Source organism: Ictalurus punctatus, chromosome 15 (assembly GCF_001660625.3).
Source record: "Ictalurus punctatus breed USDA103 chromosome 15, Coco_2.0, whole genome shotgun sequence".
Taxonomy (NCBI): Eukaryota; Metazoa; Chordata; class Actinopteri; order Siluriformes; family Ictaluridae; genus Ictalurus; species Ictalurus punctatus.
Window position 1 is genome coordinate 21,040,675 of NC_030430.2, and position 19,552 is coordinate 21,060,226.

The 19,552-nt window shown below is 40.4% G+C and overlaps 1 protein-coding gene across 7 annotated transcripts in view; it reads right to left on the minus strand.

Moving 5' to 3' along the window:
• znf385a (zinc finger protein 385A) overlaps positions 1-19,552 on the minus strand; it is a 91,929-nt gene that overhangs the window by 6,751 nt on the left and 65,626 nt on the right. For 4 of the 7 annotated variants that reach the window (XM_017488023.2, XM_017488024.3, XM_017488026.3 and 1 more), the window contains 3 exons: positions 18,228-18,338; positions 10,763-10,934; positions 2,286-2,600 (listed from right to left, as the gene is read on the minus strand). In XM_017488023.2, coding sequence (XP_017343512.1) covers positions 2,286-2,600; positions 10,763-10,934; positions 18,228-18,338 — 598 coding nt within the window. Of the gene's footprint in view, positions 1-2,285; positions 2,601-10,762; positions 10,935-11,764; positions 11,826-18,227; positions 18,339-19,552 lie in introns of all 7 variants that reach the window. The other 3 variants (XM_047160231.2, XM_047160229.2, XM_047160230.2) reach the window with 1 other exon arrangement.

A 19,552-nucleotide genomic window follows, 5' to 3' on the forward strand; every position in this document is an offset into this window, starting at 1 on the left:
TAATGCTCGAACTGGCCACTAGGGGGCACTGTGCTAATGATTATTTCCAAATAATTAGTTGGAAAAATGGATTGACAGAAGGTTATGATTAACAACGCCAATCTATATCATCACTGCTGTTGTAAACAAAATTCTTCAGATTTCTGAAAACAGTTCAAGACTACACTATTTTGCCAAGTACTAACTTCATCAACTTCCATTGTGGTGTTTAGTAAAGCATAACACATGTATGAGTCTCAAAAACATAGCTAAACTAGCCTTTTAGACAAACAGTGTACTATAACCACATTTAAAATCATGACATATAAAACCACCAAGTCCCATCAGGAAGCCACCATCAGGAACTGCCATCAAGAAGCCTCATACTGACTGAGAGTTTACCTTTAACCCGCTGATTCCTGAGCGATGTGTGTGTAGAGTTTAGGCTATAGTAAGGGGCTACGTATAAGGGTTAAAGGGAAGGCTTGAGATCAGAGTAAATGATCTAGAGCGCGCTGGCCAAACATTGCATTTTAATGTTTGTCTACGCCTCGGCCCCACTTTGGACAGACAATAAGATTTGCCTGTCTCTTTGTCTGCAACTATAACAAACAGATGGGATGAGTGTGGTCAGCAAACTAAGTACACCAGCAGAGCTGTCACATTGAGTACACACAGCTCTTCCCCGCTTCTTGGATTTTTAAATTTTTTTTCCCTCCACTTTGCTGTAAAACATGTGCTTTTATTTTTGGGCCTCACTAGCTTTCTGGGATTTGCTTGATGAAATAGTTGTGTAACTTCCAGATTCCTTAATTATTCCCTCTCATCCCCGCGATAACATATCATTCCAATCAATCTGCAAAGTTTGTTTTAAAAGCCTGTTCATGTGTGCACAGAAAGTTAGAGCATGTGCAACTTGCGCTACATTTCCAAGAAACATTTGTATCTTTTAAAAAGGTATCAAACAAGGTCCATACAAAAGTTGATTCAGGTGATTAAAATGATGTGGAAATTGTAATAATGGTTTAAGAGCCTGCTTATTTAACTAGCTTGGCATGTTGTCTGCTCTTGTCAACCTACCAAAACAGCCATCTAGTTTTAATGCACTTTAAACTGCTGGCTCATGCATGAACAGATGAAGTCATGAATACACAAACAGATGTAGCCATATGCTGCACTGTCTTTAAAAAGAACAATTTGTAACTTTTGTGTCTTTCAGGGAAGTCATATATCAGCACTCTTCTCTGTCCTAAAAGAATGAATGTCCTGGCTGTGCAAACAGCTGAGTCACTGGCTGTCTTTAAACATTGAAGACCTACCTCTTCATTAAGCACTTAAAAGAGCACTATCCATCTATCCATCCATCCATTTTGTGTGCCGCTTATCATGCACAGGGTCGCTGGGAGCCTGGAGCCTATCCCAGGAGACTCAGGGCGCAAGGCGGAGGACACCCTGGACAGGGTGCCAACCCATCGCAGGGCACAATCACACACACATTCACACATATAACCTATTGAATTACCATATGTTTTTGTAAGCACTCATGTAAGTCATAAATGTAAATGTTAGAATGGTTTTGTTTTTTTTTTGTATGTTTTTATTTTGTTAGGAAAAGGGTCATAGCTGAGCAGTGACGTTCTAACGTGAAGATCCATTGCGTGGCACTTCTTAGGGTGTCTTTGAAATTACATGATTATAACTAGAACATATATAGGTCTCGATTTAGGCCTAGTATTACTGCACATTTAAAGAAAAGTCCCATTTTTGGACTGACTACAAAGCCCTGCTGGTCCTCTTTCATCACCATCACACACACCAAACACAAAAAAAGTTAACATATAGTAATAAAACGCACAAATAAGGTTTTGCGTCAGCTCTGGGGTATTGTGATGGAGCTTAGTCGTGCGTAAATCACAAACAAGCAAGTGAAAGCTCTCCAAGAGAGACCTAGCAACTATCCGATTTTAGCCCTCTAAACAGTCGTTTGTAATTGGTAGTGTAGCTCTGCAACTCAGTCACGTGTGTATAGCCTTGAGAGCACATTTCTGTGGCTCAAAGTGCAAGTTAAACCATGCATTTTTCAGAAAGTGATTTTTTTAAGTGCTTTTTAAAAAAATTATAATAATTATTTTGTCAGCATGGCAGGCATGTAGGCTCTCGGCAAACATGTAGCAACATGTTTAAAAAAAAAAAACCCTCAATAATGCATTTTTGGTGCATTAATTATTCCTGACATGTTCTGCTGTGTAGATGTAGAAGCTTGTGATGTAGAAAGTGTAGCAGCTCAGATTTGTGGAAACGCTCACCTTTGTTGTGAGCCTCCAGCTGAGAGAGAGAGTTGACGGCCACTTTGCACAGCGAGCAGTACAGCAGTTTCTTGGCTTTGTCCTCCTCCGTCTCTCCGTTAGCAGGAGTAACTCCCGGTGCTCCAGCTGGCTCCGGGTTTGAAGACCCACAACCAGGCGAGGCACTGCTTACAGGTTGGGGAAGAGGAGTGGCAGGGCTTGGCATGAGGGCAGCAGTAGAGGGGCCAGGGGAGTCCGGAGTAGAGGGAGCCGACACAGGCACAGGCCCCTGCGCTACCACAGGCCTGCTCAGCTGTGACATGGGCTGTGTCTCTTCTATAAAACAAAACGGCAATGATACAACACATTATTACAGGCACTGTTTGTTCTTAGTTTTTTTTTTTTTTGCTTTTCGGACGATAAAAATAGTGGATTGGAATGTAAGTGTTTCAAGTCTGCACCTCAGGAATCCTTTTGCCTTATTTTGCTTTTAATCATCAGGCTGAAGTGAGGTTGAGTGGTGAATTCATTGCCAAGTAGTGTATGCTACAAAGTTTATGGGGCATAAAAATAGTTTGTAAAAATATCAGGCCATGAACTTAAGTGGTTAAAAGTTACATGAAACGTGAACGTAAAATGCTCTTTTGAATTTATACAAGAAAATAAAACAGGTCCTGACACATATTAACACATAAATATGGTTATTTATCTTCCCTATTATTTGGGGGGAGAACAATGCTACGTATGCACATTTACACACACATGCATGTTTGTCTTACTAACTTTGCAAGGACCTTCCATCGATCTATCCATTTTCCATACCACAGGGTCACAGGGAGCCTGGAGCCTCACCCAGGGAACTTGGGGCACAAGGCGGGGGACACCTTGGACAGGGTGCCAACCCATCGCAGGGCACAATCAAACACACACTCACACACTATGGACAATTTTGAAATGCCAATCAGGCTACAACGCATGTGTTTTGACTGGGGGAGGAAACCGGAGTACCCGGAGGACACCCCTGAAGCACAGGGAGAATATGCAAACTCCACGCACATAGGGCAGAGGCAGGAATCGAACCCCCAACCCTGGAAATTCAAGGCAAACATGAAAACTTCTAAGCCACCTTCCACAAATACTAATGGAAACATATTAAAGAAAACATATGGGATCATGCACACACACACACACACACACACACACACACACACACACACACACACACGGACGGTTCTCTGAGTAATGCATTTGGAATTCACTCAGATTTAGGAGGAGTGCAATGAAAACCAGCTAAATTTAGGTGGAGACCCCATGTATTTGGGTGGGAGAGCATTACAGAGAAACACATTTAAGATAAAAGTTCCAGATTTTAAGGGTTCCCCTAGACAGATAAACCAACGAACACTGTAGTGAATGCTTGTCACATACTGTACACTTTTAGGGGGGAAAAGGTTCAGTACCACTACAAGAGTAGAAAGGAAAACAAATTTGTTTTGGGACAAAATCAATCCCAGATTATGGTTTTGGAGTGAATGTGCAATTGTGCATTGTGCTGTGGAGAGGAATTTTTCCTGCTTACATTATTGGATTATTTTGAAGCTATGTGACAATCACAATCAAATACAGGCGCTGTCTTTCCCTATGTGTTAGGCTGCACCTTACATAAGAGATGGGTTTTATGTAGTGGAAACGTTCAGGCTGAACACGGAAATCTCTTTTTTTATTTTTTTTTAATTGCGGTTTCAAGTACAAGATGACAGGTGGAAGAGCAATATCATGATGGAAATACCTAGGCTTCATCCTGGAAGCCCCCCGAAGTCTGCTCCCCGCACCCTCCCCCCATCATGCCTCACAATTCACAGATCAAATATGGATGTGCGTCTTCCAGTGTCAGCTTTCTTTCAGAACATCACAAGTGCTCTGGTAGTACACGCAGGATGTTTGAGTGACCCATTACTTGCAGAAGGGTGGGGGGGGTGGTGGATAAATGACTCTATCTACACAAACACGACTATGCACTGTCAGCACACTGAAGAAGTGAATACTTCTTGTGCTTTTTAATGAGCTCCATGTTGCAGTAGGCGTGGCTTTAAAAAAAAAGTCACAGAATTCCCACTGTAATTTTACACTCCTAGGACTGCTCTCACAGAAATCATTCATCAACTGTAGTTACATAATCTCACAAATGCGCACACATTACGATCTGTTATGCTACATTTCTAAGCTCTGGGTTAAAAGAAACATTAGTGTGAGTGGGTGGTGAGATACTGCGGTATCCGCAGTGTGCAAGTGGTTTGGGTCGAGCGAGGTGAAGAGACCCGCTTAATGCTCAACCACTGCTATTTATCACCATCATCATCATTTTTATCATTTGCATGCTCACTATATCAAGTGCCCTTCTTCTGCCATTAGTGCATTCTACTGTAAGCTGATGATTCCCTCTTTTACAGTGTTTATATTTCAGATTGAAATGAGACAAGGTATCGAATAGATCGGCATCATCAGACTACACCTTAAATATTTCAAGACTGGCTTCAAAGGCTTAGAAATACTCTAATTCTCTAATGTGTGCGTAATTGACCTCACAAATAAGAACCTAAAATGTTTATTAGCAGTATATTCCCATGTTTCTAGCATGTTTTTCAGGTTTTATGGCAGCAGACACAGAAGTATGTGTGTGTGTGTGTGTGTGTGTGTGTGTCAGGCGAAGTGCAGGGCCGGTGCAGACATGGCTGAGCCTCACAGGTGGATCAGGTGTTGAAGAGGTCAGATAGGATCGAGGGCCAGTCGCCTGCCATCCCACTTTCCCCCCACCCATCATTTATCATGCATGAGCTCTGAAACCACTAAGCCCATACGAGCTCTGAGACTGATTAATTATAGAGAGGGCTACGTTTACTCACACACTCTCTTTTTCTCTCTGGCTGGCTCTCTCTCCAAACAGTGAGTCAAAAAAATGTACACCTCAAATTAAAAATGTCATTTTTATAAACTCAAGATGTTCTGCCGCTGCAGCTTCAGTCCTGGATTATGATTTTTTTTTTTTTTTTTAAACATCCAAAGAGATTTAGAGGAGATTACAGATATGTGAACTAACCAGAGATATGTGGTTATGTTTGGAAATGAAACAGAAACTGCTTTTTCCATTTTCTATATTCAGCTTCAAAGCAGTTATAAATTCTGTGTCCATCCAAACTATTGTCTGGGAGTCGAAAAGATGTGGAGTGGTTTTAAAGCATGCAGTCCAGGCTGGTTTTAGTGCAGCCCTTCATTAGAAAGGGAGGGACTGACGGAGAGAAAGCCAAAGGAAGTAAACAGAGGGTCTGGAGAACAATCTCCCACGTTTACATCCCCCAAGCCCCGGGATGGCCTCGTCCCCAGAGCCTCGGGCTAATACAGAATCCAGGAAACGAGCTCTATTTCTTGTGGAGAATTAATCAATTGGCTGTCCTTACAGCAAGCTGAAACTGTACACCTGTGCGGGCTAAAAGGTGATGCCACGGATCTTTGTATTGTTTTTCCAAGTTCTCCAAGAGGCAGCTCCAGTGATGCATGCAAGCCAACCTTTAATAAATAATAACAAGTCGAGCACCGTCGCATATTAGCAGTTCTCATGAACGTGTGGGAGTTTTCCACATTTTCTCCAACATGAGCCCCCACCTAAGTTACACACACACAAATTAGGCGTGTGATGCAAGGCTACGATCTGGATCTGTTTAGTACTCCAAATATCCTTATCCGCATTTGGATTTACACTTGAAATGGGCGTGGCCTAAACCTGCAAGCTTGTTTTTAACGAACCCTATGACTATAAGGCGGCCGAAAACACTAGAAAACCCAGAAACAGAAATACCAGCATTGTCAGCATGATGTGTGAGTTCTGGCTCTGACATCACTTGAGTTCATAACATTTTTAAACGTTTTTTTTTTTTTTTTTTTTTATCTGACTGCTGGGTTGTGCCCACATGAAACTTTTTTTTTGTTGCTTCCTGTGGGATCCCAGTGCGGATGCACACCTCTAGGCTCAACCAGATGCCTTTCCGTGCCTTAAACATCTCTGACAACAATTCATGCACCTCCTATTTCTATCTTTTTAGAGCATATTACTTTTTGATATTACAAAATCAAACACACATTCAGGCTGTGGTGTAACATAATGAAATAAAAACCTCACCAAAATTTGAAGCGCAGCATAAATCTCCCAAATTCTTGTGGCATATCAAACACACCACAATACCCACAGTGAACCCAAATCTAAACCCAAATAAAAGTTTTGCCACATTACAAATATACACTGGAATTAAGCAGAAGAAACCTCAGGGATCTCTGAAGTACTAGATAATTCTTTTAAACTGTTATGGCACACGCAAACACCATTATTCTTTTCTACCCCCAGATACAGTGCTTTAAGTAGCCAGATGGGATTGCAGCTGTTGACTCCTTTGGGGTTGTCAGCTCTGTGGATGCTCCATTGTGAAACCGATATTAAGGGAATGCTGCTAAAAGACTGATGGGAGATATGAGCTAGCAGGGAATGCACTGGAATTCTCTAAATGAGTGTGTGCTAGGGTAGAGGGTCACAGGATGGAGGTTTGGATGGAAAAAGGCATTCTTTCACATGTATCTGGTTACACATTTAGATCATAGCTGGCTTGTTTTGGCTCTCTCATGCTGGAACTCATCCTGTCCTGGCCCTTATGAATGTGTAAGCAAATCCCTCGGTGAGACATGGCTATACTGCCCCTCTGTTCTGTCCCGTCTTTTTTAACCCTACCCTATCAGAGCTTAGCTAAAGAAAACATCATGAAATGTAGGATTCCTATTCTGTCTCTACACTTCCAACTCATGAAAGTATGTACATGAAAATGTGAACGTCTGTCTCTCTGGGCCTCTCGGATTATAACTGTATAGCGACATCCAGAGAAAACTGAAAAGGACAGTCTTTGGAAAATCCAGCTTTGTGTGCTTCCCACTTTCCTAATGGTTTGATCCAACCTTGGGTTTGTCAGGATGAGTTAATGGAAAGAGAACGCTGGAGAGGGAATGGTAGTGTCACCCTCTTTCATCCCTCTCTACAGCTCTTTATCCTCCCATCTCAACCTGCTGTCTGAATCATCTGCCCACATTTAATCACTTTTGATTAGACAAAGATCAGCTGTGATGTTTCTGCTCTGCTATGCCGCTGGCCTCTTCTGCAAGCTAATCCCCTTAGACTTGTGAATCCCTGTTCGTTTATGGCGGTCTGGGGGAGTTAGTGGTTCACCCACAATGTCCCAGTCACATAGCATTACTATCTTTCTTTCTCACTATTCTACAAGTGCTGCCAGCTTGAGCCCTCAGAATCCAACAGTTTATTTTGAATGAAAGACAAATTGCCTTCTAATACATGGCCCCACCACCTACAGCATTCTAAGCTCATCAGCTGCTTCCACTTAATAGAGATGCAAAACAACTGCCATGCATTGAAGCAACATGCAAAGTCACAGCATTCATGTGAGATTGACCTTTAAATCGGGATCAATATTTGAGGCCTTGGCCCTAGACTTCAGGACCACAACTGAAGATTCCCAAGCTCTGTCCATGATATTAGTAGAATGGTTATACAGGCTTAGGTTGAGGACTTTGGCGCTTGGCCCTGTAACTGACCTCTCAACCCTAATGCTCTTTTTTTTTGTTGCTCTTTTTGAAATGCAAAGGTCAAAGAACACACTTGAAGGAGCTAGAACACATAATGGAAAGGTTTATACAATTTTTTCCGTTTGAAACCCTGAATCATTTGCTCAGCACACAGCATTCTAGGTGATTCACATGAATCTTTATTAGTTGTAATGAGTACTGGCAACTGACATGCAAGGAATACATGATGTTTTTAACATAATCGAATACAGACATGGAAAAGGACCCATAAGTTCAACCTGACCAACTAGAGCAGCAGGTGATGATGTAGTGGATTCAGTATGTGCAAGGATGGAAAGCTAGAAAGAATTACAATGCTGCATACAAAAAACTCTCAAAAAAATCGCTCACATTTCAACAGTTACAAAAAACTTCCAATGCAATTTGGTCACATAAGACTTCTTCCATTGATATACACTGACTGGCCACTTTCATAGGAACAACTGTACACCTGCACATTCATCCATCCATCTCAGAACTCTGGGCATAATGCAAGGGGGACACCCTGGATGTCGTGCCAACCCATCACAGGGCACAATCGCACACACATTCATACACTATGGACAATTTGGAAATGCCAATCAGCCTACAATGCATGTCTTTGGACTGGGGAGGAAACCGGAGTACCCAGAGGAAAATTCCAGAAGCATGGGGAGAACAAGCTCCACACACACAGAGGAGGCGGGATTTGAACCCCCAACCCTGTAAGTGTGAGGCAAGCCTGCTAACCACTAAGCCACCATGACCCAACCCCACACATTTAATATAAGCATAAAAATGATGCAGATACAGATTAAGAATTTCAGTTCATGTTCACATCATACTTCAGAATAGGGAGAAACTGTGACCTGAATAACTTTGACCGTGGCATGGTTGTTAGTGCCAGACAGGCTGGTTTGAGTATTTCAGTAACTGCTGATCTCCTGGGATTTTCTTGCACAACAGTCTTTAGAGTTTACACAGAGTTTATTCTGACTGAAGTAGACAATGAGCGTATTTTATTTTAGGACAGGTTATCCAGACATATACCATTTAAACACTGGGGTGTGTTTTATTTTTTTTCTTTCGATAGTTAAGAGTTTATAGTTTCCTAATGGGATTTTCGATTATACACTTTAGGAAATACTATGTCCTTAAAGATTCTTGATGTGGTTCTAATAAAAAGGTGTCTCTGTTAAATTACAGAGCTGTGAAAAAGTGTTCTTATTTCTTCTGTTTTTGTGCATATCTTATGAATTGTTACAGAAATTAAAACAAAGATAAAACAAAGGCAACCTGAGTAAACACAAAATACAGTTTTTAAATGAGAATGTTATTTACTGAAGCAAAAAATTTATCCAATACCAACTGGGCCTGTGTGAAAATGTATTTGCCCCCGTAGTTACTAATTCCCCAAATGTAGGAAACCGATGGGGTTCAGCTGGATGAGACACAACCAGGCCTGATTACTGCAAACCCTGTTCAATCAAATCAACACTTAAATAGAACTTTTTCAACAGCATTAAGTTGATTAAAAGGTCTTACCAATAAACACACTATGGCAAAGTTGAAAGAAATCCCAGAAATGATGAGGAAGAAGGTGATTGAAATACAGGAGTTACAAAGGGTTACAAAGATATTTCAAAGGCTCTGGGACTCCAAAGAACCACACTGAGAGCCATTATCTCCAAATGGAAAAACACTGTAGTGAACCTTCCCAGAAGTGGCCGACCTTCCAAAATTCCTCCAAGAGCACAGCGACGAATCATCCGGGAAGTCACAAAAGAGCCAAGGACACCATCAAAGTAATTACAGGCCTCTCTTACATCAATAAAGGTCACTGTTCATGACTCCACTATCAGAAAGACACAGGGCAAAAATGGCATCCATGGAAGAGTGGCGAGGTGAAAACCACTGCTAACCCAGAAAAACATTGTCTGAATTTTGCCAAAACACACCTTGATGATCCTCAGATCTTTTGGGAGAATGTTCTGTGGACTAATGAGTCAAAAGACAGTTGGAAGACAGTGGTGGTGGAAGTGTGATGGTATGGTGATACTTTGCTGCTTCAGGACTTAGGAAACTTGCAATAATTGAGGCAAACATGAATTCTGCTCTCTACCAGAAAATCCTAAAGGAGAATATCTGGTCTTCAGTCCATAAGTTGAAACTCAAGCGCAACTAGATTCTGCAGCAAGAAAGTGATCCAATGCATAGGAGTAAGTCCTAGCCCTAGAAGTAAGTAAAAGCCTGATCTTCAGTTATTGGGAGCATTTGGTTGCAGTTATTGATGCTAAAGGTGGCACAACTAGATTTAAAGTATAAGGGGGCAATTAGTTTTTCATATGGGTGATAGGTGTTGGATGACTTTTTTTGCTTCAATAAAATAAATAAATAAATAAAACTGTATTGTGTGTTTACTCAGGTTGCCTTTGTTTTATATTGTATTATTATTTGAAGATTAGTTGAAGATCTAAAACTATTTAGTGTGATATATACACAAAAACAGAAGAAATCAGGATGGGGCAAATACTTTTTTTCACAGCACTGTACATATGCTTGAAACTGAGTTAAACATCTGATCTAAGTAAGAATTTGTATTAGTTTTGATAAATGAATTCTGGAAGTTTACTGCGATGCACTGGTATCCCATTCAGGGTGTATTCTGTTCTCATGCCCAGTGTTCCCAGGATCAGCTCCAGATCCACCAGACTCTGATCAGTATAAATGAGTTACTGAAGATTAATCAATGAATGAAATTTTGGTCTTAGGCTCAGACCTTTGAATCTTACTATATGCTGTGTTAATTTTGCTACGCAGAGTGTGCAGACTGTAATCATCACCTGTTTTGCTGGAGTCAGTGTCTGTATTGGACGTCAGGGCTCCTGGGGGTGATGGGGAGGAAGTGGGGCCAGGGGGAGGCTTGTCACTTTCCTGTGGACGAGTCTTAGAGGTCTCAATGCCTTTCACTCTCCTGGCATGGCGGTTCCCCTTATAGTGGGCCTCTGCCTGACTCTGAAATGAAAAAGAAGTTTTAAACTAGTGCTGTTGGCCCAGTGTTGTCCACAAAAACTCAGAGCCAAACTTGGATTTGTTCTATTCAATTTCCTAAAAGTATGCATATTTTTCCTTCACTTAACTGGCTTATACTTTAGGACTGAAATACTGCAATGTGAAAATAAACACCAAGGACTGGCAAATGCTCATTAACAAAGCAACCTTTTCATTATACAAGGAAAAAACACAACAGTGACCGTCATGATGTCATACTACTAGGACACAGTAAACCAACTTGGTCACAATGAGCATAATGAACACTTCCTAAATAAGGCCTGTCAGTGCTGTGGGTTCCGTTCTTTATCCATAAGGAACTGGAGAGTTCCAGTCTGCACTAGCAAACCATCTGCACACATACAGTTGATCTTCTTGTAAGCATCAGTGGTCCTAGTACTGAACTTTGTGGATCACCTATATCTGATGCAGGTCCTGCAAATATATATATATATAGTTAAGTGGCTAGAATTAAATTATTGGTGCTGAGTGAACCATGCATACAGAAATGAAATTAGGAACAGGGATACACACAAACATCTGTTCCATTTTTGGATGGATTATTTTTCAGAATATAGAAGATATTGACTAAACACACAATGTCTAGGAATCAAATATTCATGAGTCCACATGAGAAAAAAATGTCCACTGCCATACATTTCAGCGTGAACAGAGTAAACCTGGAAGTACAAGTAGTCTGTGTGTTCTCTGGAACCTTATTCTGTTTTTATTTTTTTTTTAAATATGATAAATATGGGTTCAACATATGCAGAAATACAATTAAATTGCAGCACCTGGAAAATTCTGCTGTTTTTTTCAGCCACCATGTCATCCTCCTTTACCGTCACCCTCTTGCTATTTTTAAAAAAAAAGCACATAGTGAACTATATTAGGTACTAACAGCAATCTTTACACTATGCTTCTTGCTACTAGCTACCCAATAATTATTGATGCACAAAAATTTCAGCCACAGAATGAAAAGTATTATTAGCCAAAAAAATAATAAACATCCTCTCGCATTCAACTGCTTTTATTTACAGCAAATTTCTTAACATGTGTAAATATTTGTATTCACATAAATAGATTCAACAACTGAGACATAAACTGAACAAGTTTCACAGGCATTTGAGGAACAGAAATGGAAAAATGAGTCCCTGAACATGGGGTTGGGGGGGTTGGGCCAGATTGGTCCACCAGATTGGTCAGTTCTTGCTGTGAGATGTTCCTCCACTCTTCCACCGAGGCATTTGCAAGTTCTCGATCACGTCTGGGGGGACACATGGATACATGTAATTTTCCACTGCAAGGATGATCAGCTGTCCTTCCTGTCTCCCTGTAACACTGTCTTAGGCATCTTACATTATAGACATTGCAGTTTATTGCTCTGGCCACATCTGCAGTCCTCATGCCTAATTTAAACCCTTTCCAATAAAGATCTGTAAAGCTTATTTGGCTTTTACAAAATTATCTTTAAAATACGGTCTGCTGGAAAAAGGGACATTTTCTGTTTTTTTGCTGAGTATATATATGTATATATATACTCAGCAAGACATATACTTAGAGACATATGTATATATATATATAAGACATATGTATATATATACTCAGCAGGGATAAACACAAACATCCATTCCATTTTATTCCATATATATGTATATATATATGAACATTTTGTGCTCCTTCATGTTCAGAAGCAATATAATCTCTCATATTTGGAATGGTACACACCAGTCCATCATCCTGCTGACTGACTTGACCTCTGGTGGGGATGCAGGTTGGATGTTTCCAGAAATACACATTTAGAAACTGTCATCTGTGGTAAATGTCCTCGTTATGGAGGAGAGGAGTGGTCACCGTGATCCACACACATGCATTACCTAATAGTAGCTTAAAGCGTTAAACACAGTCCATCACTGAAAGCAGCCTATCAGGATAGAACTAGTCATTATTAGTCGGAAGATTGTCCGGCTGTCACTCTCCTACAAGAATGGAGAGCTGATGACAGCTGCCACTGGCACTGAAATACACAGTGAGAAAGAACGCCTGGCACTGGAGCACAGAGAACATACTGAAGCAGCGAAGCAAACATTGTAGAAGTGAGATTTGGGAAATGGCGACAGAGAAAGTCCTAACATGATCCCATCTCTGTGACAACATCACACAAACACATATTGGGGTGAAATTGGGCCAGCTCTCCCTGTCCATGCTGGCAGCATGTGGCCCGTAATTGGTGATGACGGAGCCGTATATAGCTGGTAGTCTGTAATCAAAGCCCTTTGAGGCACATAAGGGGTTGTCTGTCCAAAGACGTGAGATCAGATTTGAGGTCGCAGAGGCGGAGTAGGCAGGTCACTGCTTAGGTAGCTCGGATATATGGGATCAAGGAGGACTTGCAGAGTCTATCCTTCTGAATGGCACAAGCGGATGCTCACGTGCTCTGAACCCTCCACCAGGAGGCTTACAATGTGGCTTGCGAGTAACATACCCAGGTTTAAGTGTTGAGTATATGTTAAGGGCAGACATATGGGTTAAAGTCATGGAGAGGAAAAATAATACCCGATGAACTGATAACTGATCGGAGACCAAACAGAGTGGAAATAAACGCATATTCATATAGATGGTGTATGTCATTATAATGTTTGCGCATGTTAGGCCCCAATTTACCAAAATATCCCAATAAAGAGTACTAATTTGCACGTACAATCAGATAAATCGCACTCGCGTTTAATGGGTGAGCTGCTTGTGCTTGAGTTGTTCTCTCAGAAGAGCAAACTGAAACTAGCCACATTTGTATTTGTAACCACATGTCAAGTATAACACAGTGAGACCTGGTCACAATACAAGAATGAGATCAGAGGAGAATGAGCAGACTGGATCGAGCTGACAGGAAGGCTATGGCAACTCAAATAAGCACTCTCTACAACCACGATGAGCAGAAAAGCATCTCAGAACGCCCAACGTGCCGAACCTTGAGGTGGATGGGCTACAACAGCAGGTTTGCAGGTGTTCCAGTTAAAGTGATTGGTGAGAGTATAAATATAATAACAATTCCCGCCAGGATTTTGCGATTGTATGATCGCAGAAATGAATGCAAAATCAGGAAACTCTGCAATTTACGGTAGCGCTTGCAAGTTTTGAAAATTACTGCAGATTTTCCACAGATTTGGGCCATGTGACATCATCACAACATGCATTGAACCAAAGTCCTCTTCGATTCACATGTGTTGAGCACGAGTATAGTTAAACAGTCTCATTTCATAAGTTCAAGTCTTTTTCCGCAAAGAAAGCACAAAAAACTTTGCAAACTGCATCAAATATTTTCAACAACAAAAAAAAAGCAGCAACAAAATCAAGCATTTTTGGTCACAACAAGCACAAACAACTCTGCGAAATCCTCTAGGGAATGACTAACAACTTTTGTGAACCGTTATGAGTATTCTGAGATACTAAGCCTGATCGACTCATTCTTAAGACGTAGTAATTTTGACCTCAAATGGCTTAAACTTAATACCTACCCTTCGGTTGTATCAACTTGTGCATGCAATTCTTGCACCCAAAGTGACGTTGAGGCTGCTGTAAAACACACTACAGGTACCAAACGAATCTATTTTTATTGACAATGCTCTGTATTTTGCACTTTAAGGTTGAGACTCCTCAAACCAAAAAGCCTAAGATGCACCACCAAGTTACATAAGGTTGGCTGAAGGTGAAATTTAAAGAAAATGTGAAAGCAATATGGAGCTCATGGTGCTGAATGAAAACAACCTTCCAACAACATTTCTTTCAAAGGACTAATAAAGGCAAACTCCCACAGTGAACAATACAACAGCAGAGTACCGTTTCTCACAAAACCAGGTGTGGGCAAAATGATAGATGCAATTGCAAAAAAAAATAATACTTTTTTTTTTTAATTAAAAAAAGGAAAGAAAGAAATTAAACCCCCCCAAAAAAACATGGCAATGAGTGTGGCAAAAGGGGGAGCAGCAGTCACACACATTTTGCAGCTCTGATTTAAAGCTCTGCATATTTTAAAGAGGTGATCTTAAGCTCCAGCAGTGATAGAGAGAGCTCAGGCCCAACGACTGACCGAGCCACAGAGGAGTGCGAATGCAGGAGGAGGGAACAACATGCATTCAACCCTATCTTGCAGCAAAAAGTAGCACAAAGCAATGACATCACTCCTGCAGCGCAGCAAGGTTATACGTCCACCTCACGTGACACACGCAGGGACGCGGGGACACTGCGAACTGCTGCCTACGACAGCACAGCAACGCAGCATCACAAAGCTCCCAGCTTCTGGTTTGATGAATGCAGAGCGTGATAAATGCTGGCAGCCAATCTGCAGCTGCTCTGTTACCACAGAACAGGGATTAGAAATATACAGATCCATAATGAAGCATGAAATGATGGTGGTATGGGGTGGATGGAGGACGGGTTTTTAAGGAATCAGCATGATGCTGTCGTCGCGAGAAACTGCTGCATTCACTCACGCAGGGATTGTAATATGATCTTTCTAAAAGTGGTATTGCAAAAGGCAGCAAATAAATACGCAGGAAATCTGTAATCCTGAATGACTGAGTTTTAACTGATACCTCATCCAAATGTCTTTTTCCTGCTGATTGATTAGCAGTCTGTCTCTATCTACTGTCTGTACCAAGAAAACATGGTTCTTTTTGATAAGCATGCATCAGAAATACTTTATATACACAATATACATTGGAATACATATTATTCCAATTTATACATAATACATTATGGAATACATATTATTCCAATTTCATATTAGTAATATTCCTACTAAAAATGGTTATACGATCATTGAACCTATTTCTAGAGACTATTTCTGTGTAATCTTACCAAGGCAGATTTGTTTAATTCGGAAAATTGAGCTTCTTTCTAGAAATTGGTGAAGCAGGGGTTCTGAAATACAATAAATAAACAAATAAATAAATATTGCAGACTCCTTGAGCACAGATTTATTTTATGAACAAAGTATTCAAATACTAGGCATATTATTTAAATGTGTAATATACTATATTAATTATTTCTTTCTGAACTTTTTACTCACAGTTTAATTAAAATTGTCATTAGATTCCAGTTGTAATAATTTTGATAATGGTGGGTTGTTGTTTGCACCACTGTAACAAAATGAACAAATTAGACCCCCTGGCTACGCTCACCTTAAGAGCCATGGGCTTAAACAAAATAAAATAACACAATACGCAATATGTTCACCTGATAACTACAATTAAAACTGATTAATATGTCTATAAATAGGTTTCATATTTTTGCAGTAGGGGTAGAGACTTTTACAAATCTGGACAGCTGCTGGTATCAGAGATACACACTAAAAAGTGTACTTCTTCATCTTTTATTATTGGGAATGTGTCAATCTTTCCAAGCATGCTTGCAGTATGTATGCAGTATCAAGCTGGTTCGACTACAAGGCTACGAGCTGGGCTATAAGCACAGAGCTTCTTCAGACAACACAGGTCAATACGGAATTCGCACCTAAGACAACTACAATGATGCGTCTGGACCAACAAAGCAAATGGAGCCCAGAAAGAGTATAAATAATCATTACGTGTCAAATGGGACCTATGTTTAACCGCACAAGATCCTAAAATAAATGTCACCCCAATATAAAAATATGTTGTCATGTCTTTATCTTAACGCCAGCTGGATAGGCTTAGTGTGCCTCCCTGTAAATCATTTGTTACTGCTTTGACCCAGCAGCTTAACAGGCCTCCAAAGGCAAGACTAGAATTCTTGGGCTTGCCCTCATCTCTCCGTGTTTGTGGCTTGGGCTCAAAGTGAGCTCTGCATCTGTTGAGTGGACGCTTAAGATTACAGCCTTCCTCCAAGAACAACATATTCTACCCATGATTATAGTGTTGCTCAATAGAAATAGCGCAGGATTGCAGGACACTCCCAGACTTCGCTCTAACTAACCTCATGCACTATGCACTCCTTATCACAGTTACCATCTGAAGGCAGTGGTGAAATCTTCCAGGATCTGGTTTCTATTAACACAGACAATCATTGCAGTGCTATTGTAGTGCACAAGTGAAAAAAATAACAACATTTGAACAGTTTTTAAAAGAATTTAGCAGGGGTGAAAAAATCTCTAGCACAGTCCCCTGGGACAAGCATACTTCATGTCTGGGCTATTAGTTTTTTATTTGAAGTTGCTTAATGGACAAGTAGGTTCAACAGCCAGAGAAAGAAAATAAACCCTATTTGCTCCTGAGTTTTGCAAAGCAGAAGTTTTCATTTGGTATGTATTTTTGCACTTAACCTGCTACACCACGATGCTGTAACTAACTCGAGCGAGCTTCCGAGTCCCACCACCTGCTGCAGTACTCACATCAGCTGTGTCGTAATCCGTCTGTTTTTATGCACAGATGGCAGACAATCTTTTCAGAATTAGGAACACACAGATATGGAAGCACTGACTACACCGAGCAAAATAAAGTCTTCCACAAAGCTGTCATAATTGTCAACAAAGTCATCTCATGGTTAAACAAATCGACAAAAAATGAAGACACAAGCCAGACAAAAATCTTATTCTACTTGAGATTAGAGGACAGCACCACAGTGATAGCAGAAATATTCAACAGTGACATACATTAGAAACTTTATCAGGGAGAGGATAAAGACTATGCCTGTGTAGTCATCCCATCCTGGGGAATGCATACTCCCATTCATTTCCCTCAGTCTGTATTAATGAACTTAACTAGCTAACTAGCTCACCATACATCATTACATTATATTAGCTCTCACTTTTTTAGCCAGTTAATGAATTTTTGCCTCTTTTTGAGAAAAGGGAGGTGTGTAATAGACCATAATGTATTATTCTTGTGTTCATTAAATTTTTTTACTTTTTGTATTAGATTAATTTTAACCAACATCATATGCTGGAAGAACATGACTGCCTATAAGACATAAGATCTTAATCATGTCTGCAAACTGATACAGAGATTACGAATCTCTTTGAAATCCAGCACAGATTTCACATTCTGAGCCTCCACGCCAATAACAAAACAGCATGCGGATACACAGTACATTTGCACAGAGGTGGAGCTGCTGTGTTCTTCTGGATCTAAATGTGGTTTCAGAAGAATTAATCACATTTTCAAACATAATGTTTGTAGTTTTTTTTTTTTTTGTAGCTACCACATTGTTTGTCATGAATACAAATATCCAAACAGAATGTCCAAAAAGTGACCAGCTTGAGTGACTGCTTAGCTACTGCACCTCTGAGTTGAATCGAATCTGGCAGACATTACAGGAGATGATGGGCCGCTTGGTCTTAACCAGTGGGACGCCGAAGGTGTGGTTGATCACCGCCTTCTGAACAGGATCCATCTGGAAAAGACAGAGAGAAAGAAAAAAGAGAGAGAGAGAGAGAGAGAGAGAGAGAGAGAGAGAGAGAGAGAGAGAGAGAGAGAGAAGTGAAACAGCTGTTGTAGGCAGAAACCATATCAATAAGGCACAGTCCTATTAGTCATGTTGATGGAGAAGTCTGAATGGCCCTCAGGCTAGAGATCACCAGAGAGAGATAAAGATAGGGTTAGGGACAATCAAGGATCAGGACACTGTACGTAGCACACTGCACGTATTAAATGTTACAAGTTATACTTTTACAGAGCATCAATGACATAGCTAATTACTCAACATGACCCTACTTATTTCCTGATATAACTGAGTGGATTCCCTGCCATGGCTTTGTAGTTAATTAGCAAATTAGCAATTAGAATTCACACCAAATCCAATGTGTTGATTTTCCGGCGTGAATTCCACCACAAAGCAAACATAATATTTCAGGAAATTACTGATAATACTGCATTATTCATGTATTAATGGAATTTCAGGGAACTGCTGAATGCTAAATCCCTTTACCAAGAGGTGGGTTTTCTCCTGGAAGCAGTCAGCACAGTCTTTACAAAATTTGAGTAGGATCACACCTTTGTCAGACGCTCTCTAATGGAGGTGTATATTATGACATCACACTAATAGATTTCATGAGGTACCCATCTTCCTGAAAACTGGTTGGCTTGAAAAAGTCATGTCTGCTTCAAAATCAGCTCCGAGCACATACAAAAATGATTAATATTTATAATATTGTCTAGCAATTTTTTTCTCTCTATTTTAGCTGCTAATTCCCACACCAAAGCCAGCCCTCCCTATCATACAATGGCTATCAAGGTGAGAGGACGAAGACTAACTCGTGCTTCCTAGTCCTTGGGATTCAAACTCGTGATCTATTGACAATGGGCATGATGATGAACACTTTACTTTAGCACCGATTTTCATTACGGTACACATTTCAAATGGTACACAGTTCTCCTTGAGGTATGATTTCTAGAAAATGAACAGCACATTTTGTACAGCATTTAGCATCGTATAAATATCTATGGTCTGAGACCGCCATAAGGCTAAAATGCTGTTACATAGGAATTAGTGTGTGCGGATACAGCAAATAGAACTGTACAGTTTCTAATGGTGTAATGCTGCACTTTTATTTAGAATCACTGCTTATACTAAACATTTCAACACACAATAAGAACATGCTTACTTTA